At 46.9% G+C, this 24954-nt stretch overlaps 2 protein-coding genes across 4 annotated transcripts in view; both read left to right on the top strand.

Annotated features, from left to right (window-relative positions):
• The window catches only part of POLR3A (RNA polymerase III subunit A), a 53667-nt gene extending 45132 nt beyond the window's left edge, over positions 1 to 8535 (top strand). For all 3 annotated transcript variants that reach the window (XM_049697227.1, XM_049697226.1, XM_049697225.1), the window contains 2 exons: positions 1658 to 5262; positions 5661 to 8535. In XM_049697227.1, the coding sequence (XP_049553184.1) occupies positions 1658 to 1806 (149 nt within the window). In that variant the 3' untranslated portion in view covers positions 1807 to 5262; positions 5661 to 8535. The remainder of the gene's footprint in view (positions 1 to 1657; positions 5263 to 5660) is intronic.
• Positions 5717 to 24954, top strand: part of DLG5 (discs large MAGUK scaffold protein 5) — a 160183-nt gene continuing 140945 nt past the window's right edge. Inside the window, exons 1-2 of the mRNA XM_049697220.1 lie at positions 5717 to 5832; positions 15171 to 15284. Of these exons, the coding sequence (XP_049553177.1) occupies positions 15258 to 15284 (27 nt within the window). The 5' untranslated portion in view covers positions 5717 to 5832; positions 15171 to 15257. The remainder of the gene's footprint in view (positions 5833 to 15170; positions 15285 to 24954) is intronic.

The raw sequence follows: 24954 nt of genomic DNA, 5'->3' as shown, positions 1-24954 counted from the left end.
GTACAGGGAAAAGGTCGCCGCTGGGCATGTAGGGATTTTCTAGTCCTCAGAATTACAGTCGGCCACTCCAATCCTGCGCCAGGCGCCCGCTGTCCTGACTTCCTGAGCGAGGCAGCCAGCACGCCTGTGCCGGGCACCTTGTATGGCGTCTCGGCACATCAGTGAGGCGCAGGTATCGAACCCTTTCTCGGTGAGAAGACCGAGGGAACTGACTCGCTTGTGGTGAGCGTCTTGCCCTGCACTAGCCTCCTCTCCCACCACACAGCGCCTCTCTGACAGGCCTGGGGGAGAGGGAGCCCGAGGGGCGGCTGTCACAGCAGACCCCAGCCCACTCGGAGTGCCCACTTTGCTCTAGCCTTTCTCGTGCCGCAGCAAGACCCTGTGGCCTGAGGTGGGAGTTTGTGAGGGCCTGGGGCTCCAACAGCGACGCCAGGCCTGGCCTTCGTCCCCGCCGCCAGAGCTCTGCTTCCTAGTGGCCATTTCCCCTCTCACCTCCTTGTGTGGATTGGTCACCCAAGAGGCTGGTCAGGTGGGGCCCCAGTCGGTATATGCCTACTGTTTGCTCCTGAGATTAACTCTTTCTTTCCCAAGGGTCACAGGTTGCAAATAGAGAGAAAGAGAAATTACATAATTCTTTAAGATAATGAAAGATAAAAGGAAAGAAAAGGGAGCAGAGATTGGGGCCGGAGAAGGGCAAGGCCAAGGCAAAAATAAGAGCGAGTCTGCTTGACAGCAGGGCTAAGACCCAGCTCCCCAGCTCTACCACCAGGACGCTGGGCCTGGTCTTTGCTGCTGCCCTGCTGTGGCCCCGCCTACCACCCCTTCTCCACCACTGACCCCTCTGGGCACCTAGCGTGGTCACCCTACCCCAACTTTGAAACCTCCTGGTCCTTTAAATGTTGTAGCTCAGTGTCGGCCCTTACTACGTGTTGGTTTTTAGTTTGGTTGTTGACCTCTCTGGTGCCCTGATAGCACAAAGCCCAGAACTTAGCAGGTACACACTTGCTTATTGTAAAACCAGAAGCCTGACGCAGAGCCCAACATTTAGATCTTAAAAATCTGAAAAGGAGCTTGGAGAATCTGCACTGTCACCTTCCTCCTGTCACTCTGCGAGGGCCCTGCCTTCTGAGTGTCTCTTATTCAGGCTGTGGACTCCGAGGCTGGGGTTCTGTTAAGCCGCCCTGACCCCTGGGCACAGGGAACAAGTCTCTGCTGCTGTCTCCAGGGGGACTGGCATCTGCTTCCTATGATCCCATTTGCTTGTCTCCTGGGCCCTAAGTGAAGGAGGTGCTGAGTGGCAAACTTGGGCTTTCCTGAGTGTCATTCAGTATATCCTTGCTGTCTGAGTGTAGCGCTCATGAAGGTGAGGCCCACACGGTGCCTTTGGCTCAGATGGAGAGACCTCTGAGCCAGCAGTGGGGCTGTGAGCGGGCACTGCCCTTCGCTGGAATTCCCCCAACCCGTCCAGGAGCGCCATGCCACGCCTTCAGCGTCTATAGATGAGGCGTGAAGCGAGCAGCCCGGATTCAATCCGTCGATGTGTAGTGGGGCTGGGACTCCAAGCCCAGTTTCTGACTCCCAAGTCAGTAGTCTCTCTGTCCTGAAAACCTACCCGTGTGTCGAGAAGCCCTCTAACATCCTTTCTGGTTGGTTTCAGGGGTGTCTGAATGCATCATCATGGGGATCCCCATGAACATTGGCACCGGGCTCTTCAAGCTGCTCCACAAGGCTGACAGGGACCCAAGCCCTCCCAGGAGGCCCCTGATCTTCGACACAAACGAATTCCACATCCCCCTTGTCACATAGTCCAGGGAAGAGGGGATCGTTCCTGACCTCGGCTCCTTGTCGTCTGGGAAGGGGCTGGAGGCCAGCAGCTGACTCGTGAGCTTTGTGCTCCCCAGGACCGAGGCCCTGCCATCCCCACCGTGCTGGCAGTCAGAGAAGCCCCGGCATCCTAGGAGCAACTCACCCAGTGACCCAGACCACAGCACAGTGCTTGCTGGGGAGAACCGGGATTTGTCTGTTTGTTTGAAACCTAATTAATCTAGGGACAGCTCAGCACCTCCTGCCCACTCCACCTCCCTGGACTTGAGGATCCCCCAGCCCAGAATCTTTGCTCGTTCCCACCTCACCTGTCCCTCTGTCCACTCAGAGAGGTGTCCCACCCCGACCGGGAGCCAGGTCTAAGCCCCAGGGCCAGGGCACATTCTCAGTTCTTCCGTTCCCCAGTCATGCTGCAATCTCCAAGTGTGACATACTAATGTAAATATTGTTACTATTATTTATTTGTCCACTTTGAAGAATTTGGAATTTTTATTGTTATTTTGGTTTTCCTTTTGAAACCAAGAAGCTATAGAAACCAAGAAAGCCAGCTTTGAAGCATCACTGGAAAAACTGGTTAAGCAAATGGGACTGTGTAGGATTTGTAACTGAGCTGAAACTGTCATGAGGCCACGCTGCTCTGAAACATCTTTTGCAGACCTCCCAGCTACCCTCTTTTTGTCTACTTCCGACCCCCATAGTTGGGGCTCAACCTCATGACGAGAGGCAAACCCATCCTTCATGGCCTGGAGACGCCTCGCTGGAGTGCGGGGCCTGCTGAGGTAGGCGCTGTCGTGTACACAGAGATGAAGAGTGAGGCTGGTCCAGACCCACACACCACCTGGGCAGCATCCACACCCTCCTGCGGAAACTGCATGTGTGCCCTGCCACCTGCGGCCGAAGAGCACGCAGCTCAGTTGCAGAGCTGGGGGCCTAGAAAGTGTCCCAGGGGAGTGGCGGGAGCGGGTCCTCCCAGAGGGTGCAAGCAGACACCAGCTCTCGGGGCTGAAATGGTCACCCAGACAGGAAGGGCGAAGGCCTGCACAGGGGTGGGTGCAAGCTAGGGTTGGGGACGCAGCCCAGGTGGCACAGCAGGCTCCTCAAAGAGGAGATCTGTGACAATAGAAAGCACATGTCGGGCTATGAGGAGAGAACCAACAGGGCATCCTGGGAAAACCTATGTTTAACTGCCTGCTTGGGCTTCTGCCAGTGACTGCACTATCACGGGTGGGTTTTTCAAGGCTTATGAGGGGGTTTTGTGCAACATAGGAAAGAAATGTGTGTAGCTTGTCTTCAGAGAGCACAGGGTTTTGCTTCTTCTGGAGACGGTGGTTCTTTGTGCTGAATTTGCTCTTGGGGATTGGCCCAGGGCCACGGAGAAGGAACTGCGGCAGCTGCAGATCTACTCCCTCCGGAGAACGCTCCATGGATCCTGTCCTCCTTCCTTCCCTGCCCAGAGCCAAGTTTTATCGCTCTGGCTCTTCCTTCCCTCCCATGAGGCCTTGGAAAACCAAGGCTGCTTGGTTGGAAGTGAGACAATAGTGAAAAGTGGGGCTTTGACCCTGCTTTCTGGCTCCGTGCACTTGAGAAGGAAGGTCTGCTTCTGAAATGACAGCCTGTTCATCTCCGTGTATCAAGCCACTGGAAGAAACAACAGCACAAACCAAAGAGATGGGCATCTGTTGAGCAAGAAGATGGTTTGGATGATTAAAGAGATGGATGTGGTAAAAGAAAAAGTAGGGGAGAGTCGAAGAATTCAAGCAGTGTAATGTACCTACCTTCTTTGGTCATTCCCTAGTCGACTCCCCAGGTTCTGAGTTAATGCCACTGAGGCACTTAGCGTAACCCTTGGTTCTTGGGTCTGTGTTTGGGATGAGTGCTTTCCCTCCCATACTGACGTGATTTTGAGTTAGGAATTCCTGACCTGAGTGACTTTTCGGCAATGCTCAGGCTTAAATTCTGTTAAAATTAGTTTGATCCCCACGCCCATGAGGTTAACCTACAGACTTCTCTTAGGGTGCCAGTGATGTGAAAAAAGGCCATTTTTCACATTCAGCCCCACCCACACACATCTCTGAACTAAGGTGGCCTGGTTGAAGACGAAGTGTTGAGTCTATTAAAACGCTCAGGGTTGCGCCATGAAGCCTCACCACGGACTCTGCTTCTCTCACCCAACCTGCCAAGAGCCACAGAGCCACACGGCTGGCTTCCTGAAAACTCACCTGGGAAGTAAGCCACAGGCCTGATCAGATCCAGGACTGCTGGAATCCACGTAAGGGCCAGGGAGGGTGGAATTGGGTGGCGGGAGAGAACACCGACGCCCACCTTGCTCTGTTTGACACATACGTGTAGTGGGGGGGGGACCATGGCATCCATGTGCTGCTGTGAGTAATAAAGGCGGTACTGGGACTTCCCTGGCCGTCCAGTGGTTAGGACTGCGCTTTCCATTGCAGGGGGCACGGGTTCCATCCCGGGTCAGGGAACTAAGATCCCACATGCCACCCGTTGTGGGTGGCCAAAAAAATATTTTTAAATAAAAAAATAAAGGCAGCACCGCCGGGAGCCTCCTCCTGCCTCAGCGAGCACTCCCTGACTCCCTGCATGAGACCTGTAATTGCAGTGGCTGCAGGCCCGGGGTCAGGTTCAGGCCAGCACATGGTTCCGGGAAGGGGTACACCCCCAGTGAGGAGTGAGATACCCTCGTGGTGCTGCCAGCCCTGCTGGGCCCATAGGCAACGCTGACCAGTAAACCCTACTCCAGGTTCCCCACCGTGCATCCCAGGGGTGGGAGTTAAAATTGTCCCTAATGTGACCATCTGCCCTGCCCTGGCCTCGGACTTTGTGCAAGCGCCGAACTCAAACACCGGACAGCAGTGTGTTCTCGAGAGTGAGCTCAATAGAAGGTTAGGGTTTTATTCTGGCCTGTTTGGAAGAAATAAGAAAAACATTTAAATTCCGTCTCATCCATTAACAGACACGTTTCTGACGGGTGATCTGTCCATTTCTTGACCCTTTTTCCATCCTACGTACCAGGGGATCGAAATAGCGATTGACTCAGTTACAGTCCCCACCCCCTACCCCCCCATTCTCCCCGCTTTGTTCAGGCTTTTGGGGGCGGAAGAGACATTCTGGAGCCTTTCAGAGTCTGTGTCAGAGTTAAATAAATTACAGTGCTGTGTTTCTATTTCAGGGTTTATCCGTTTGTATTCCCATTGATTCATGTCTGATAGAATCTGACACTATGGAATGATTATTTTTCTTGAATCTTTGTTGTCTCTTGGCAGAACTCTCTTCTTCTACCAAAACTCAAAAGAAGAAAACTTGTTATACAAAAAAGTGTAGCAGTTCATCCCTGTGGGTTGTGAAACAGGGTGACTGGGATACATGTGAGCTGTAACTCCCAAGATAATTAATGTTCCCGCCACAAGCCAGCCTCTAGAGGTAAGCAGTGAGCACCCAGCGCCCCCCGCCCACAGTGTAGCTAATTCAAACCCAGTGGGATGCAGCAAAGTGTCCCCCACACCCGTGGCCTGAAGATGCCACCTGGCCAGGATCAGGTGTCTAGCTTAACTGTTCTTTCATTCATTCGACTAGTAAAGGCCTGCTATGTCCAGAGTCTTGTCATAGGTACAGCAGTAGACAAAACAGGTAAATCTGATACTAATGCATCTAAAAAGAATTCTTCAGCAGAAGGGGGTGGAGCAAACTTGATAAAAATGTGTCCAGCACAGGGTAGGGTTAAAGCTGCAAAAGTCCATATGACCTAGCAACCCCACTGGGCCTATATCTAGGGAAAACCATAGTTCAAAATGATATATGCTCCCCAATGTCCATTGCAGCACTATTTACAATAGCCAGGACATGGAAACAACCTAAATGTCCATCAACAGATGAAGGATAAAGAAAATGGGGTGCCTATACACAACGGAATATTACTCAGCCATAAAAATGAACGAAATTGTGCAATTTGCAGAGACGTGGATGGACCTAGAGACTGTCATACAGGGTGAAGTAAGAGAAAAATAGCGTATGTTAATGCATATATGCGGAATCTAGAAAAATGGTAAAGATCTTATTTGCAAAGCAGAAACAGATGTAGAGAAGGGGATGTGGGATGAATTGGGAGATTGGGATTGACATATATACACTATTGATAACTACGTATAAAATAGATAATTAATGAGAATCTACTGTATAACACAGGGAACTCTACTCGATGCTCTGTGGTGACCTAAATGGGAAGGAAATCCAAAAAAGAGGATATAGATATAGATATATGGCTGATTCACTTTGCTGTACAGCAGAAACTGACACAGCAGTGTAAAGTAACTATACTCCAATTCAAAAAAAAATTTTTTTTTAAATGCAGAATTGAGGGCCTGGCTCCTTTGGGCAGGCTCAGTACATCAGGCCTCACCAGGGCGGAGAATGGTCGCTCTGAGCCAGCCCAGCCCTCAGGTTGCAGCCCTTTCATATAGGCCCTCCATGCCCCATCTGGCCTTTCTTGGGCCTGGATTTTGGAGGGTGTGCCCTGAGCAGAGGATGTGAGCCTGTAGTTACTGGGAAAGGATGCAGCTATCCTTATTCCACCCCCAACATAGAGTTAATAAGTGGATATTATGCTTTTGTTCTGTGCCAGGTGGTGTCCTGAGCCCTCAGAGAAAGTCCCTGCATGCATGGGGTTTACCATCTGAGCAGGTTGTCAGGGTCATCTTGTGGTTAAGAGCCTGGGTTCAGACTGTCGGAATTCAAATCAAAATTTCCCCTTTTTATCTGGTGGCCTTGGGCTAATGATTTAACCTCTTTGCCTCACTCATTTATAAGATAGGAATGCCATTTATTGGTACCTAACTGATAGGGTCATTGTGAGTTTCAACATGATTATGCATATAAGGTCTTAGTACAGTGCCTGGCACAGAATACATGCTCATTAAGTACGTTTGCAATTATGGTGACTATCACTATTTTTACTGAAAAATATGATTTGCGAATTCACGAGTAAAACCCAGTCCTCTGACCCTTTTTAATTCACTCAGATGGAGCTGTCTTTTGCGGCCTTGGAAATAGGGTCTCCCTAGACATAACTCCTGCCTCACTCTCTGCTCAGTCAGATCCCAGGAGGTATTTCACACAAGGGACAAAGAAGGCTAGGGAAGGGAACAAACGTTTGGCAGTCATGTGGCTGAGGGCTTGAACATTTGCATTTAGGCCATGAAGTAAATGTGATCTCATTTGAAGGGTTGTGGGTAGTAAGACCAAAATAACTCAGACTTTTTATACAGAGATGTGGATATTGACATATTTATTTACATAGGTGTATTGTATAACAGGGTGTCCCTCTCTTTAAAAGAGAGGTTGCCATTGAAAAATCATCAGCAAAGAATATATTAAGAAATTGGTAATAATGGCCACCTCTGGGGATAGAAACTGGAAGACTGACGGGTACAGGCATGAGGGACTTACTTTCCGCTCCTTTCTACTGTTGTACTTAGGTACTTAAGTACTTAGGTATTGCCTTTTTTATTATTTTTTTTAATCGATATCTGATGGTAAAGGAATCAAGTCATCTCGGAGCAGACTTTGTTCTGGAAAGTGATGAGTGTCCTGTCCTGAAAATAGCTGAGTGATCCCTTCCAGTTATATAAACATAAATCAAGTAGGCACCAGATATTCAGGGAGGAGGACATCGTTATCAGGATAAGTTGACAGAAAAAATCTAAGTTAACACAGCCTTGGGACTTCTCTGGCGGTCTGGTGGTTAAGACTCTGCATTTCCACTGCAGGGGGTCGGGTTCCATCCCTGGTCAGGGAACTGAAATCCCACATGCCGTGAGGCGTGGCCAAAAAAAAAAAAAAGTTAACACTGCCTTAAATACTTATGATTTTCTTTTCCGACATAAAAAGACCAGAGAGGGCGTTCCAGGATTGATAAAGCAGTTTCACAAAGCTGTGGGGGACCCAGGCCCCTCCCAACCTCCCCTTCCCCAGCCCTAGGATACGGCCCAGCCCTCCTTCCTCATGGTCCAAGGTGGCTGCTTGAGCACCAGGCGTTAGAGCCAGAAGAAAGGGGGAAAGAAGCGTAGCACTTCCCTTGAAGGAAAGTTCCCAGAAGTTAACTTGGCATTTCTGTTTACATCCCCTCAGGTGGAACTAGACAAACCGAGTTCCCAAGGAGGCTGGAAGATGGTCTTTGGGTTCTGGGTGGCCATGTAGGGGCTTCTGTTAGCAAAAAGCATGGAGAGGAGCAGAAGTGGGCAACAATTGTGTCTGCCTGTGGAGTATCAGGACTTTTTGTTTTTGTTTTTGCTTGACAAAAGTTGGGAAATTTCCCTAAACCCCTCAGAACTGGAATGTTGCTGGGGGGTGCAACCATGGAACCTCTTCCTTTTCAAAAGGGACTGAGACACCACCCCTACCCCCCCTGCGCCGGCCCTTCACTCTCCCCTTTCTTTTCCCTTTCTTGCAAATTTTATGCCTGAGTTTTTGTTGTTTAATTATCTGACATTTAAGGGACTTCCCTGGTGGTCCAGCAGCTAAGACTCTGCACTCCCAATGCAGGGGGCCTAGGTTCGATTCTTGGTCAGGGAACTAGTCCCACATGCTGCAACTAAGAGTTCACATGCCGCAACTAAAGATCCTGCACGTGGCAACAAAGATCCTGTGTGCTGCAACTAAGAACCGGGGCAACCAAATAAATAAATATTAAAAAAAAAATCTGACATTTAAATTAGATCACATTCCTTAGAAGACTGTTCAAAATCTCTCTAGACTGATGGAAAATGTAACGGTCAAGCGTTCATTCAATAAATAACACTGTTTATTGCTCACCTACTATGCCCTGGCCCCAGTACCAGGTGCAGGGTATTGAGTGGTGAACACTTCCATGACTCCTTTCCTTACGGAATTAATGTAGTCACATCACTATCCAGCAGAAATATAATAGAAGCCACATATGTAAGTTAAAATTTTCTAGTATCCACATTTTTTAAATTGTGAACTTAATTTTAATAATCTACATAATTCAACATATCCACAATATTTCAACATGCAATCGATATAAAAATTATGAATGGGGCTTCCCTGGTGGCACAGTGGTTGAGAGTCCGCCTGCCGATGCAGGGGACGTGGGTTCGGGCCCCGATCCGGGAGGATCCCACAGGCTGCGGAGCGGCTGGGCCCGTGAGCCATGGCCGCTGAGCCTGCGTGTCCGGAGCCTGTGCTCCGCAGCAGGAGAGCCCACGGCACTGAGAGGCCTGCGTACCGCAAAAAAAAAAAAAAAAAAATGAAGTATTTTACACTCTTCATACTAAGTTTTCAAAATCCAGTGTATGTTTTACTCTTAACAGCACATCTCAAGTTTCAAGTTCTCAGAGCCCATATGTGGTTAGGGGATACTGTATTCAGATTGAAAAGCAGTCTGGATGAGACAGTAAACAAATGGACAATTACAAACCGTGCTAAGAATCGAGGAGACAGCTGCAGTGATGGAGAAGGAAGAGGAGGCCTCTGTGAGCAGTGACAAAGCGGATTCCTGAAGGATGAGCAGAGCAAGGGTATGAGCGTTTCCATGCAGAGGGGCCAGTGTGCAGGAAGGCCTGTGGAAGGAGGGAGCCTGGCCCCCCAAGGGCCGCCAGTGGGAGACCAGCCACTTCATCTCCAGGAGCTCTGACCTGGGGTCTGAGCCGAGGCCAGGCCCCAGAGAGTGCCCACGGCCTCCTGTCCCTCCTGAAGCTGCCCACTCAGCTCCTCTACTCACTGTCCGAGGAACTTGCAGTGAACACCTCTTGAGGCTTAAACTCGCCTGAAATCATCTTCTGTTGCCTCTGAACCTGGCCCCAAACCCAAGGCCTATTTTTTTTTTTTTTTTTTGCCTCACCACACAGCTTATGGGATCTTAGTTCCCCGACCAGGAATTGAACCCGTGCCCTCAGCAGTGAAAGCACAGAGTCCTAATGACTGGACCGCCAGGGAATTGGTCCCAAGGCCTATTTAAAGGTGGATAATCTACGCTCAGAGAAGTCAGAGAGAGGCTAGTGTAGAAGGACTCGTCTCACCGCCTCCTTAGGAAGCTTGTTGGCACAGAGTAACATTTGGTATGCACTCTCTACACTGTGTGCCTTGGACCTGTGCTTCCAAACTTCTCCATTTCCTTGAGGAGGGGAAGCCAGGAGTGAGAAGAATCACGCCACTGCGCCCTTCCGTCTGCACCACCGCTGAAGAACGAGCCGTCACATACCACTTGAGGTTGACATTAGAAATAAAATAAACCGGACTCCCCAGATAGACTCCACCAGTCTCCCAGGTGCTCAAGACAAGTGGTTTTTTCAGCTTTCTATAAAACAGTACTCAGGGTAGGTATGAATTTGCAGGTTTGCCGATAAATCCATTGGTCCAGCAGAAATACTCCTGGACTCTCCAAGACTCAAGCTGTAGTCCTCACTCTGCCTGACATTAGCAGCACTGCCTTAGGCACGCTGCTTCCTCCTTTTGGTCTCAGTTTCCCAGTCTGTAAAATGGACATTAAACCCTCAGCCATGCCTGTCTGCTTTAATGCATCTTCTGAGGCATCCAGGAAACTGGAAGACTAAACTGTTAGCTGTGCTGCCAGAACACATGGAAGGAGCCGGTCACAACTGATGGAGCCTCCATTCTTCACCACTTCTTCTCAAACCTCATTCTTAGTCCCTTGGGAGAATTGTCCCAAGACCGCTGTCCCAAGAGCTGGGCCCCAGGAGCCCCAGCCCTTGTGGCGGTGCATGCCACCGCTTATCCTGGCACTCCCTAGCCCCTTTCCCTAACCCTGCGCTTAGACCACCGTTTAGCCTACAGAGTTAAGTATTTTGCTAATTATATCTCCCCCAGTAGAATGTAAGCTCCAGAAGGACAGGTATTTTTGTTTGTTTTATTCGCTGCTGTAACCCCAATGCTTAGCACAGTACCTGGCATGTAGTAGGTGCTTTAAAAATATTGTGGTTTTTTTGTTGTTTTTTCCGTGCCGCTCAGCATGTGGGATCTTAGTTCCCCAACCAGGGCTAGAACCTGTGCCCCCAGTAGTGGAACTGCAGAGTCCTAACCACTGGACCACCAGGGAATTCCCTAAAAATATTCTTTGAATAAGTGGAGTGGATTCAATCTGAAATTCCCTCTCAGTAGAGTCAGGGAGTGAGGGCCTTGGAGCCCAGCAGGCGTGGACTTGAATCCCTGCTCTGTCACTTTCCAGCTTCCTCGCAGCTGCTCCTCGTCCTGAGCCCCCAGTCCCATTAAGCATCTCCTGCTTGCTGCAGGATCTATTCAGGGACTGCAGGAGCCTGACTGCTGCTTGTCCTTGCACCACTTCCCAAAGGCTCAAGTCCACCTTTGCCGAGGGAGGCCCCCTCGTAGCGCTAGAACCAAGGGCGAGGGGCCCGGACCACCGCCTCCTCCCCTCCTCCCATTTCTGCCTGCAGGCCTGGGCCCCAAGCCTGGCCCCAAACATAAGAGCCGGAGCCAAATGCTTCTAGCATATACCACCGTGGGTGATTTATTTAAGGGTCTCCAAATAATCACTTAAGTGTCACCATGGCAACCAGAAGAGTTGCCATGGAGATTGGAGCAGGAAACGTCCCCATGGAGACCCCTGGGAGACTCTCTAGGAAATCATTACCAGGTGGATGGGGCTTGGGAAAGGGGAGCTGGACAAATAAGGGAGCCCCACAGTTCTGTGTGCTGGCAGGAGAAGGGGGGTGGTGAAGGGCCAGGGTGGGAAAGACCAGCTTAAAAAGGCAGCAAGTTAATGATCTCCACCGACTCTAAGGGACCCGTGTGGTAAATAACTTCTATTGTATGCACAGAATATATCTGAAAGAAAAGACAGGAAACTAGTAAAAGTGGTGGCTCCCGAGAAGGGGGTGGAGGAGAGAGATTTTTCACTGTATGCTCTTTTGTATATTATTTGAATTTCTTTTATTATAGGTATGTAGATATTAAATATTCCAAAATTAGGGACTTCCCTGGTGGCGCACTGGTTAAGAATCCGCCTGCCAATGCAGGGGACATGGGTTCAAGCCCTCGTCCTGGAAGATCCCACATGCCGCAGAGGCATTAAGCCCGTGCACCACAACTACTGAGCCTGCACTCTAGAGCCCACGAGCCACAATTACTGAGCCCGTGCGCCTAGAGCCCATGCTCCACAACAAAAAGAAGCCACCGCAGTGAGAAGCCCGTGCTTCACAATGAAGAGTAGCCCCCGCTCGCCGCAACTAGAGAGAAAGCCTGCACGCAGCAACAAAGACCCAACACAGCCAAAAATAAATAAATTAATTAACAAAAAATAATGATAAAAGTTTGGTAATGATGTATAATAAAGTTAATCTCAAAAAAAATAAAAGTTCTCATCACAAGAAAGAAAATTGTGATGATGTAAGGTGATGGATGTTAACGAAACTTACTTTAAAAAAAAATTCCAAAATGAAATAAGTTATTTACAGAGCACTTACTATGTTAAATATTTTATATCCTCAAAACAACTCCATAAAGTAGGTATTATCCCCATTACATAGATGGGGAAACTGTGGTTCAGAAAGTGGCCCACAGTCACACAGATCAGTGGGAATCAAACCCAGGGCTCTCCAGCACCCCGAAGCAAGTCTGGATTCTCTGATCTGCCACTGACGTGCTGAGCACCTTTAGGTAACTGTCACCCCTCTGGACCTCACTTTCCTCACCTATAAAATAGCTTGGCACTTTGGACTGGATGAAGGCAAACGTGATGCTACCTCTGGTATCCTGTGACCACAGCTCTTTAGGAGGATTTCTAAGCGCTCTTATCACAGCCTGTCTCTTCCTTTTCCTCTCCCTCACCCCACTCTCTAATCCCACCCACAGCAGTGGATCTTCAGGGTGCTAAAGGAAACACATAAAGAACTCAGAATGTCAAGCCAGGAGGACTTGGGTTTTTTTTAATTTTTTAAAATTTATTTACTTTTTTTGGCCGTGCTACACAGCATGGGGGATCTTAGTTCCCCGACCAGGGGCTGAACCCACACCCGCTACAGTGGAAGCGCGGTGTCTTAACCACTGGACCACCAGGGAAATCCCCAGAAGGACTTTTTTTTTTTTTACATCTTTATTGGAGTATAATTGCTTTACGTTGGTGTCCCAGAAGGACTTTTGAAGAACCTCTAGATCCTGTCTTAGCAAAGGAGGAGGGTGTGGCTCAAGAGAGGGAAGGCGAGCCACCAGGAAAATGCAAACCCAAACTGAAATCCCTCCGCACACCCATTAAGATGACTACAGTCAAAAAGACGAAGGGTAACAAGCGTTTGTGAAGCTGAGAAATTGGAACCTTCATACACTGCTGGTGGGGAAATTGGAAACTTCATACACAGCTGTGTCTTAGCTTGAGCTGCTACAACAAAAACCCACAGGCTGTATGGCTTAGGCAACAGACATTCATTTCTCCCAGTTCTGGACACTGAGAAGTCCTAGATCAAGGTGCTAGCATATTCAGTTCCTCATAAGGGTCGTCATGCTGATTTGCAGACAACCAACCACCTTCTTGCCGAGTCCTCACGTGGTGGAGAGAGGAAGCTCTGGTGTCTATTCCTCTTCTTAAAAGGACAGTAATCCCATCATGGGGGCACCACCCTCATGATCTCATCTAAACCTAATTATGTCCCAAAGGCCCCACCTTCTAATATGTTAAGGCTTCGACATATGAATTGTGGGGGGCAGGCAAACATTCAGTCCATAACAAGCCACTTTGGAAAACAAGTCTGGTAGTTGCTCAAAAGGTTAAACATAGGTTTACCACATGACCCAGCAATTCCACACCTAGGTATATCCCCAAGAGAATTCAAAAATATTTTAACACAAAAACTTGTACATGAATGTTCATGGCAGCGTTATCCGTAATAGACAAAAAGTGGAAAGAACCCAGATGTCCATCAGTGGATGAACAGATAAACAAAATGTGACATACTCATAGTGGAGTGTTATTCTGCCACAAAAAGGAATGAAGTACTGACACGTGGTACAATGTGAATGATCCTCGAAAACATTACGTGAAAGAAGCCTCTCACAAAGGATCACACACGACCACATGTTAAATGATTCTATTTATATGGAATGTCCAGAATAGGGAAATCTATAAAGACAGAAAGTGAATCAGTGGTTGCCTAGGGCTGAGGGGGTAGGAAGGTTGGATGGTGACTGCTAATGGGTATGAGGTTTCTTTTTGGGGTGATGAAAATATTCTAAAATCGATTGCGGTGATAGATGCACAAGTCTGAGTATTCTAAAAGTCACTTCATTGTATACTTTACATGGGTAAATTGTAAGGTGTGTGAATGATATCTCAATAAAGCTGTTTTAAAGAAGAGAGTGAGATGGACTTCCCTGGCAGTCCAGTGGTTAGGACTCGGCGCTTTCACTGCTATGGCCCCGGGTTCAATCCCTGGTCGGGGAACTAAGATCCGGCAAGCTGCGTGGCACAGCTAAATAATAAATTAAAATAAATAAATAAATAAATAAAAGAGAGTGAGAGGGAAATTACTACCCCAAGGTCACACAGCCTTAGTGGCCACTCTAGGATCTGCCTCCTGGCCAGCCTCCTCTCACCCCTTCTGCTCTGTATAAGAGGGGCCAGCAGGGCCTCTAAGGCTGCTTCCGAAATGAGCAGGTGCAAAGTACTGGGGGCTTCATACTGTGCCCTCCTACCCCTGCCCACCAGCCACAGCAGCATTCTTTTTTTTTATTGAAATATAATTGACTTACAATGTATTCGTTTCAGGTGTACAACCTAATGATTCTATATTTTTATACATTATGAAATGATCACAATAAGTCTAATTACCATCTGTCAGCATCAGAGTAGCAGTCTTTAATAAATTGGACAGCCTCAAGATTTCATTTGGAGAAAGAGTTCCACAGCCAAAAGGAAAAAAGAGTAAAATTTCAAAACCATCAATGAGAGAAGGTATTAAGGAGGGAAGGCAAAGTGATTAAGACCCTGAGCATCAGCCTTGTAGGAACCATCTCTTCTTATTCTGATGCTTTGACATCATGGGGCCTATGCTGACCCTGAAGAGACTGTGCTTCTCAGGAGTAGCCAATTCCGACAGACAGTAGAGGGCTCTCCAGTGAGTACACCTTCTATGTGCAAACTAGTCAATTCAGAGCCCATACACCAACCATCCTCTTTATCAAGACCTTACAAACTCTCACACTCTAGGTGACTATTTCCCTGTCCTAATCATCCCAGAGCCAGGTATCAGACAACTAGGGGTGGCCCTATGCCCCAGAGCCCACTGAAATTATTCAAACTAGTCAGTCCTATGCCTGTATATTTGTCTCACCTGTGTTTCCTGCAGAAACCACAATAAAGGCTCTTGCCCATGTTCCCTCCGCCATCCTGCCTCCTGACTGACTGACCCTGGTGCTGCCTGGCGTGACCCTGCATGGTGTGGCCCTTCCTCTTGGGAACTGTGAGTAACATACTATCTTTTCTTTCTTTTTTTTAATTGAGGTTTAACTGACAGATAACATTATATTAGTTTCAGGTGTACAACATAATGATTCAATACTTGTATACAGTCTGCCCTCTGTATCCAAGGGTTCAGCAACCATGGATTCAACCAACCATGGATCAAAAATATTCACACACAAAAAAATTCCAGAAAGGTCCGAAGAACAGGACTTGAATTTGCTGCACCAGCAATTATTTACATTGCATTTACATTGTATTTACGACTATTTACATGACATTTACATTGTATTAGGTATTATAAGTAATCTACAGATGATTTAAAGTATACGGGAGGGGCTTCCCTGGTGGTCCAGTGGTTAAGAATCTGCCTGCCAATGCAGGGGACACAGGTTCGAGCCTCAGTCCCGGAAGATCCCACATGCCGAGGAGCAACTAAGCCCGTGCACAACTCCTGAGCCTGTGCTCTAGAGCCCGCGAGCCACAACTGAGCCATGTGCCACAACTACTGAAGCCTGCCTGCCTAGAGCCCACGCTCGGCAACAAGAGAAGCCACTGCAATGAGAAGTCTGTGCATGGCAGTGGAGAGTAGCCCCCGCTCGCCACAGCTAGAGAAAGCCCGCGCACAGCAACGAAAACGCAACGCAGCCAAATAAATAAATAAATATTTTTTTTAATAGATAAATAATAAAGTATACAGGAGGATATGTGTAGGTTATATGCAAATGCTATGCCATTTTATATAAGGGACTTGAGCATCCGTGGATTTAGGTATCCTCAGGGGTCCTGGAACCAATCCCCAGGAAATATTGAGGGATGACTGTGTATGCAAAACGATCACCACAATAAGTCTGGTTAACATCTGTCACCATACATAGTTACCAAAAAAAAATGTTTTTCTCGTGATGAGGACTATTAAGGTCTACTCCCTTAGCAACTTTTTTTTTTTTTTTTTTTGGCCGCGCCACGCAGCTTGTGAGATCTTAATTCCCTGACCAGGGATCAAACCCGAACCCCCGGCAATGGAATCGTGGAGTCCTAACCACTGGACCGCCGGGGAATTCCCTCTTAGCAACTTTTAAGTATGCAATGCAGTATTATGAAGAATAGTCACCGTGCTGTACATGTACTATCTTTTCAATGACAATCGTCTCCTGATCTGCTGGCCTCATCATACCTAAATAAAGTCTACGTTTTAAAGCAGGCCTCGTTCTGCTCTAAGCTTGCCTTGGCTCCCTATGACCTCAGGCAAACTCCTTCACCTCCATGCTTCACTTTCCTCATCCATAAACCCGGCTTACCCAGTTACCCACTGTACCTGCCTCAGGGCCCTCATATATAACTGTGTTGTATATATAATTGGCTGTGGTTCGCACAAGGGGGCCATGCTGAAGACCCAAGTGGACACTTCCATCTAGACCCTGCTCTGCTTGCCGATCTATGGATCTGCCAAGAAGAATGAGCATCTAGACCTAATTTGTAAAAAGGCCCAAATGGGTCAGCAGTGGTCCTTCTCCACCTTGCAGGGCTGCCATCAGTACTAAAAGAGGTAAGAGCTGTGAAGCTCCTAGCACCTAGTACAGCACCTAGCACTCCAAAAATGGTGTCATTGTGGTCTCTGGAAGGCAGGAGGGGGCTCCTAGGTACTGTGACAACATCAAGGAAGGCGTCCATTCTTTTTTCTTTTAGGGGTGGAGGGCTGTAGGTGTACCTCAAGTTGACTTTATTTAAGTCTCAAAGGAAGATGATCTGAGTTGACACCCAGGCTATGAATTAACAGATATTTGTATGATCACATTCATAGCAGCTTTATTCACAATAGCCAAAAGGTGGAAGGGACCCAAGTGCCCAGTGATAGATGAATGGATAAAGGTGTGGTGTATCTATACAACGGAATACTGCTCATCCATAAAAAGAATGAAATCTTGCCATTTGCAACAACATAGATGGACCCAGGGGGTATTATGCTAAGTGAAATAATTCAAAGAAAGACAAATACTGTATGATTTCACTTACATGTGGAATCTAAAAACAGGGACTTCCTTGGTGGTCCAGTGGTTAAGACTTGGTTCTCCCAATGCAGGGGGCCCGAGTTTGATCCCTGGTCAGGGAACTAGTTCCCGAATGCCGCAACTAAAGATCCGGCATGCTGCAACGAAGATCCCACGTGCTGCACCTAAGACCAGGTGCAGGGAAATAAATAAATAAATATTAAAAAAATAAAAACAGAAACAAATGAACAAATGTAACAAAACAGAAATGGAGTCATAGATACAGAAAACAAATAGGTGGTTGCCAGAGGAGAGGGGGGTTGGGGGAGGAGAGAAAAAGGTGAGGGAAATGAAGAGGTACAAATTTCCAGTTACAAAATAAATGAGTCATGGGTATGAAGTGCACAGTGTAGGGAATACAGTCAATAACAATGTTATAACTTTGTATAGTGACAGAGGACAACTGGACATCATGGTGATCATTTTGAAATGCATGGAAATATGGAATCACTATGTTGTATACCAAGAACTAACATAGTGTTGTAGGTCAATTATGCTTCAAAAACAAACAAACAGGGCTTCCCTGGTGGCGCAGTGGTTGAGAGTCCGACTGCTGATGCAGGGGACGCGGGTTCGTGCCCCAGTCCGGGAAGATCCCACCTGCTGCGGAGCGGCTGGGCCAGTGAGCCATGGCCGCTGAGCCTGCGCGTCCGGAGCCTGTGCTCTGCAACGGGAGAGGCCACAACAGTGAGAGGCCCGCTTACTGCAAAAAACAAACAAACAAACAAACTCATAGAGAAAGAGATCAGACTTGTGGTTTTCAGAGGCAGAGCGTGGGGGAAAGAGAATTGGATGAAGGTGGTCAAAAGTTACAAACTTCCAGTTATAAGATAAATAAGTACTAGGGATGTCATGTACAACATGATAAAGATAATTAACACTGCTGTATGTTATATATGAAAGTTGTTAAGAGTAAATCCTGAGTTCTCATCACAAGGAAAATAATTTCTATTTCTTTAATTTTGTGTCTATATGAGATGATGGACGTTTACTAAACTTACAGAGGAAATCATTTCATCATGTGTGAATCATTTCATCAAGTCAAATCATTATTCTGTACACCTTAAACTTATACAGTGTTGTGTGTCCATTAAATCAATAAAACTGGAGAAAAAAAAGAGAAAGGAAATTCTGACATATGCCTCAACAGGGATGACCATTGAGAACATTATGCTAAGTGAAATAAGCCAGTCGCAATAAGACAAATACCGTATGATTTCTGCTTACAGGATGTACCTAGAGCAGTCAGATTCATAGAGACAGAAAGTACAATTACGGTAGTCAGGGCTTGAGGGGAGTGGGGAATGAGGAATTATTGTCTAATGGATGCAGACTCTCAGTTTTGCAAGATGAAAGGGTTCTGGAGATCGGCCGCACAACAACGTCAGTGTATGGAATGCCACTGAACTGTACCCTTAAAGATGGCTAAAATGGTAAATTTATGTTATGTATATTTTATCACAATTTTTTTAAAGGCACAAGCAAGTCGTACTTCCCAACAAATCCATGCACATGGTAGTGATTACTGCTCCCCATCTTGTCCTATAGCAAAACTGCTCAAGGCAGTGGGAAGTGATCTTTAAAATGTTTCTCCACTGGTGAGGTCACGACCCTTGTTTAGACTCCCTTGGGACTGGTGGGCTAGCACTGTCTGTGACGTGGGTGGGACACTTTGCTCCCCTGCCCACAGCCGCTATAACACTTTTATTTTTTTTTTTCTGTTTTGTTTTGGGTTTTTTTTTTAAGATTTAATTTTGTTTATTTTTGGCTGTATTGGGTCTTCGTTGCTGCACGTGGGCTTTCTCTAGTTGTGGCAAGCAAGGGCTACTCCACATTGCAGTGCACGGTCTTCCCATTGCGGTGGCTTCTCTTGTCTCGGAGCACAGGCTCTAGGTGCGCGGGCTTCAGTAGTTGTGGCGCCTGGGCTTAGTTGCTCCGCGGCATGTGGGATCTTCCCGGACCAGGGATCAAACCCATGTCCCCTGCATTGGCAGGTGGATTCTTATCCACTGCACCACCAGGGAAGTCCCTATTACACTTTAATTACACACACACACACACACACCTACCCTTGTATGTAGGTGCATTTGCTAATAGGACAGGAGAAAATATCTATTTTAATTGGGAGTTCTTTGTCTTCTCCTGAGGCTCAACGTCTTGTTGACCATTTGTTTTCACTTTTCACAAGTTGCCTGTTCTTAACACATGAGATTAACCAGGAGAGCAGGTGGGACCACTTTGTTTCCTAGTCCCATTGGCGTTTCAAACTTCATTGCCCTTGTTTTGATAACTTGCTTTGCCTTAAACCTGAATAGATCAGGTTTATTCATCAGAGTTCCTGGTAACAAGAAATAGAAACCAAATCCTGCTAATGACATGGAAAAGTTTTGTTTTGTTTTGTTTTTGGAAACATATCAGGCAGCTCACAGAATCATCACGAAGGCTGGAAACCCACAATGAGAAAATTGTGGCAAAGCCCAAGGGTGAATGGCAGCAGAGAGCCAGTTGGGTCTGATTAGGATCCGAGGCACTGTGCCAGTGGGTCTGGTGCTTCCTTAGTCCCTGCTGCCAAAATAAGGAGGGCATGCAGGAGCATGCAGTTGGTCATGACAGCCACCAGGGACCAGGGGACAGGGATAGTGAGGGTCTGTAAGTCCTGTCCTCAGGAATGGGAGGCAAGGAGAAGCCTTCACTCAATGGAGGAAGGGGGGATTTAGATGCCGGGCTGTCCAAAAGGTGATGCCCACCAAGTACTTAACAGGGTGCAAAGCATCTTCATGTCCATAAAAATAATGGTCAGTGGTCACCATTTTCTTGAGCTTTGCTATGTAGGGAGCACCCTGCTGAACCTGTTAAATGCTCTGTCTGTTAACTCTTACAATGGTCGTCTGAGGTTGGTATCACTCTCGCTGTTTCATAAATGAAAAAAACAAGTTCTAGGAAAAAACAAAAACAGAAAAAAGAGAAAATGGAGTGGAGGAAATGATCAAATAAATACTTGAAGAAACTTTTCCAAAACTGAGGGACATGCACTTCCAAATTAAAAGGGCCCATTGAGCACCTGACATAATGGATGAAAATAAACGACCCATATCAAGACAAATCGTTATAATTCAGAACATGGAAGACAAAGAGATCTCACCAAAGGGAGAGGGATTAGGTCAGGAATTAAAATGGCTTGAATGTCTCAACAGAAGCAGTGGAAGTAAGACACTTAAGCAATGCTTTCAAAATTCTGCAGGAATATTACCCACAACTTGGGACTTCCCTGGCGACCCATTGGTTGAAACTCTGCGCTTCTACTGCAGGGGGCACAGGTTTGATCCCTGGTCGGGGAACTAGGATCCCACATGCTGAGTGGCAAGGCCAAAAGAAAAAAAAAAAGAAAGAAAATTACCCACAACTTAAAATTTTATATCCAACCAAACTATCAATCAAGTTTGAAAGTTAAAAAAGAAAAAGTTTATGTCACTTAAATGATCTTTGATCAAAAAATTTTTTTCATGTACTTTAGAGGCTACTGGAGGATGTGTTTCACCAAAATAAGTTTGTAAACCAAGCAAAAGGCTGAAAACAGGAAAGAGGAATCTGACTCAGGAGAGCGGTGTAGAGAACCCCCAGGATGCAGGCGAAGGGAGATTGCCAGACGAAAAACAATACAGCAGGCCTAGAGGGCACCCAGCCTAAATCCAATTAGGTCAGGAAGCTCCAGGAGAGATTGCTTCAAGAAAATGAAATTGGAAGAACATCATCTAAAGGTATTGAGGGGAGATTTCAACAACTGGAAGAGTTTGGCACTGAGTACAAAGAATACTAAGTGAGTTGGGGTGAGGGGGCATGGTTATTAACTCCAGGGAAAATAAAAACTTATGCATGGAAAGAAGAAATCATAGTACATCCCGTAGCTTATAGTGTAAACACATGGGAATAGTGTTTACCTGGAGGTAATAATGTAAACACTGACTGCTGCGCTAACCAAATTGTTATATCGTTATATTGGGAGGATGGGGGCCAGGAGGGTGAGTGGGTTGTTGGAGTGGGGAAGACGATAATAAATAGTCCCTGAAACTGAAAAATCGTGAAGTAGTAATAAAACAATATTATCTAGGAAATTATGGCAGATGCCCAAAGAATGAGCCATAAAAATTGAAGGGGGAGGGCTTCCCTGGTGGCGCAGTTGTTGAGAGTCCGCCTGCCGATGCAGGGGACACGGGTTCGTGCCCCGGTCCGGGAAGATCCCACATACCGCGGAGTGGCTGGGCCCTTGAGCCACGGCCGCTGAGCCTGCGCGTCCGGAGGCTGTGCTCCACAACGGGAGAGGCCACAACAGTGAGAGGCCCACGTACCGCAAAAAAAAAAGTAAAATAAAATTGAAAGGGGAGAGCTCTGATGAGGGAGAGTTTTTCATAAATTTTGCACCACTATTTGACTCTTTGAGCTATGTGAATGAATAACTTCAATAAAAATTAAAACTGTGCCCTGATTTCCATCTTAGAATGTACAAGCTGAGGCAGGCAGACACAGGAAGCAATGGTAAAGAGATACAGACGAAGAATCCGGGATCCTAAAAGAAAACTTTAGCTGTAGACAAGGAAGGAAAGAGTACATACAGGTAAAAGGAACAGCAGTACTTCCAGAAACAAGCAGGCTCTGGCTAATATTGTGACCTCTGCAGACTCATCCAGCAAACTGGCACACAGAAGATGACCTTTGAACTTGACCTTCCAGGAGGCAGCCATGTTCTCCAGGGCAGGTAGCACGGGATGGAGGTCCCTGGAACGCAAAGCAGCCATGTCCCCACCCTTTCCTCTGCTCCTCTTCATCCTCTCCTCCTTCCTCCACCAGCCCCTGCTCAGGCCCCCCAGGAATCCTGCCTGGAGGTGACAACTTTGTGCTCAGACTTGCAGAGATCAAACTGGCTGAAGGGATTAGGGTGCTCCTCAGAGCCAGCAGACAAACCTAGCTTTGCTTTTGCGCCCCACTCCCGCCCCCCACATCCTCTGTCCCCAGTCATGGTCATGTTTGCAGTATCTAGGCAGACAGCTCAGCTGACCCACCTGTGCAGCTTCCCCAGACATTCCTCACCCAGACAGTGGTGCCAGGAGTGAACCTGCAGAGAAAGGGAAGGTATTAGGGGAGAATTAAGGTGAGGAAGTGACTCAGTCCAGCATAAGCCTGCAGGCATCCGGAGAGCTCTCACAAGGCAGTGTGGCCGCTTGCTTCAGCCTTCAAGTCGGCCTGGGAGTGTTGCTGAAATGTGACTCTCCCTGCCCCACTGAGCACTGAGGGTGGGAGGGGAAAGTTGGCTGGGCTCCTGTTCCCTTCCTCCACCCCCAGAGCAGGGGAGGGGGTGGGGCGGGGATGGGCTTGGGGGTCCTTGGATTTTGCATGCTGCATGCCCGCGAGTTTCTTTCTCCTGGATTTGTTTGCTTTATGCAGAGTGGAGCCAGGTTGGAGAGGTGACCCTACGGAGGGGCTGCACCTCCCCCACCCTCAAGGAGCTGCCCACCAAGGGGACCAAGGGTGGGCCTTTGGGGCTTGGTAGGCAGGAACCATCTCCTTGGGGCTCAGAGGAGAGCCCCAGGGAGTGTTCTGTAGAGAGTGCACGTGTCTTGAAGTCAATTCAAATTCAGGTTCTTGACCTTCGTCGAGACACTGGTATACTAGAGACTGTTTCTTCATCAAACAAACCCTGGTAGCCAAGACGACCCCATTAGTTTGTGGTGAAGTCACTCATTCATTCACTCCACAAACACTCTGATATGCCAGAATCTGTGCTCATTTAGCAAGAATTTAAAAAATAAACCACCTCACACCCATTAGAATGGCTCCCGTTTAAAAGAAATGTCAATTGACCCTTGAACAACGTGGGTTTGAACCGTGCGGGTCCACTTATATGCAAAAATTTTCTATGTTAAATACTACAGTTACTACACGGTCCATGGTTGGTTGAATCCGAGGATGCAGAGGAACCTGGGGTATGGAGGGCTGACTATAAATTACACAAGGATTAACCCTGTGTTGTTCAAGAGTCATTCTACTTCAATTAAAAATTATAAAAAGAAAAACCCAGAAAATAGCACGTGTTGGCAAGGATGTGGAAATGTGGGAACCCTCGTTCACTGTTGGTGGGGATGGAAAATGATGCAGCCACTGTGGAAAACAGTATCAGCGTTCCTCAAAATATTACACAGAGAATTACCCTATGATCCAGCAATTCTGCTTCTGGGTATATGCCCAGAAGAATTGAAAGCAGGATCTCAAAGAGATATTTGTACCCCCATGTTCAAAGCAACATTATTCACAATAACCAAGAGGTGGAAACAACCCAAGTGTCCATCAACAGATGACTGGATAAACAAAAGTGGTAAATACATACAGCAGAATATTATCCAGCTGTATAAAGAAGGCAATCCTGTCACATGCTACACCATGGATGAACCATGAGGACATTACACTGAGTGAAATAAGCCAATTACAAAGGGACAAATATGGTATGATTCCAGTTACATGATGTAGTGTACCTGGAGTAGTCAAATTCACAGAGACAGAATGTAGAATGGTGGTTGCCAGGGGCTGAGGGAAGAGGGGATTGGGAAGCTGTTCCTTAATGGGTGCAGTTTCAGTTTTGCAAGATGAAAAGAGTTCTGGAGATTGATAGCACACCAATGTGAATATACTTAACACTACGGAACTGTATACTTAATAATGATTAAGATGATAATTTTTGTTATGAACGTTTTAAGCACAATTAAAATAATAATAATTTTAATTTTTTATTTTAGAAAAGAGACACAATTCCTCCACTAACATACTCAGATCTAGCTGGGTAGAGGGACAGGAGCACAGGCACACAACATAACACCTGGCACGTAACAGGCGCCCAGGGACAATTTGTTGAATACTTGGTAGAAAGTGCTGTAAACAAGAATGAACGTATTATAGGGAAGCACACAGGAAGCAGCATTTCATTTTGCTTGGGGTGGGGAGGGGTGGGTTACAGAGGAAAGGACATTTGAGCTGCATTCTCAAATACTGGGTTTGACCAGACCAGAGAATTCTGGTTATCACATCAGTTTTAGGACTTCGGGGAAATTCCCTTTGAGCCTCAGTTTCCTCATGTGTAAAAAGGCAAAAATACCAACACTGTAAGGGTGCAGTGAGGATTAAATGAGAGAATGTATGTCAATAGACTAATGGTAACTGGCACATAATGTACACTCATTTAATGGTAACCTCTAGTATCACTGTTTTTATTGTTCTTATCATCATTATTGCCATTATTATATTTTGGCCATGTTGGACAATGGTTGTAAGTTAACGCTAAAAAGGTAGGTCCGGGTCAGATTATGAAGAGCCAAATAATCTGACGATTATTTGGGACAAGCCAAAAGTTTGGTCATATTTTTCTATCCATTAGAAGCCTTGGAAGGCTTTCGAGGCAGAGATTTTCTGGGATGTTAAAAATGGATTTGCTTGCGGTTAAGTTTACATATTTACCTTATTTACCTAGGCTGGAGGTGTGGGCTTCTAGGCCATCCCATCTGGGTTTCAATGCACTGTTTACGTGTCAAGGGGCTTTAAGTACCAGTTAATTAGGAGACGTCTGGGAGAAAAGCT

Source organism: Orcinus orca, chromosome 14 (genome assembly GCF_937001465.1).
Source record: "Orcinus orca chromosome 14, mOrcOrc1.1, whole genome shotgun sequence".
NCBI classification, from domain to species: Eukaryota; Metazoa; Chordata; class Mammalia; order Artiodactyla; family Delphinidae; genus Orcinus; species Orcinus orca.
This window is presented reverse-complemented; position numbering and strand designations above follow the sequence as displayed.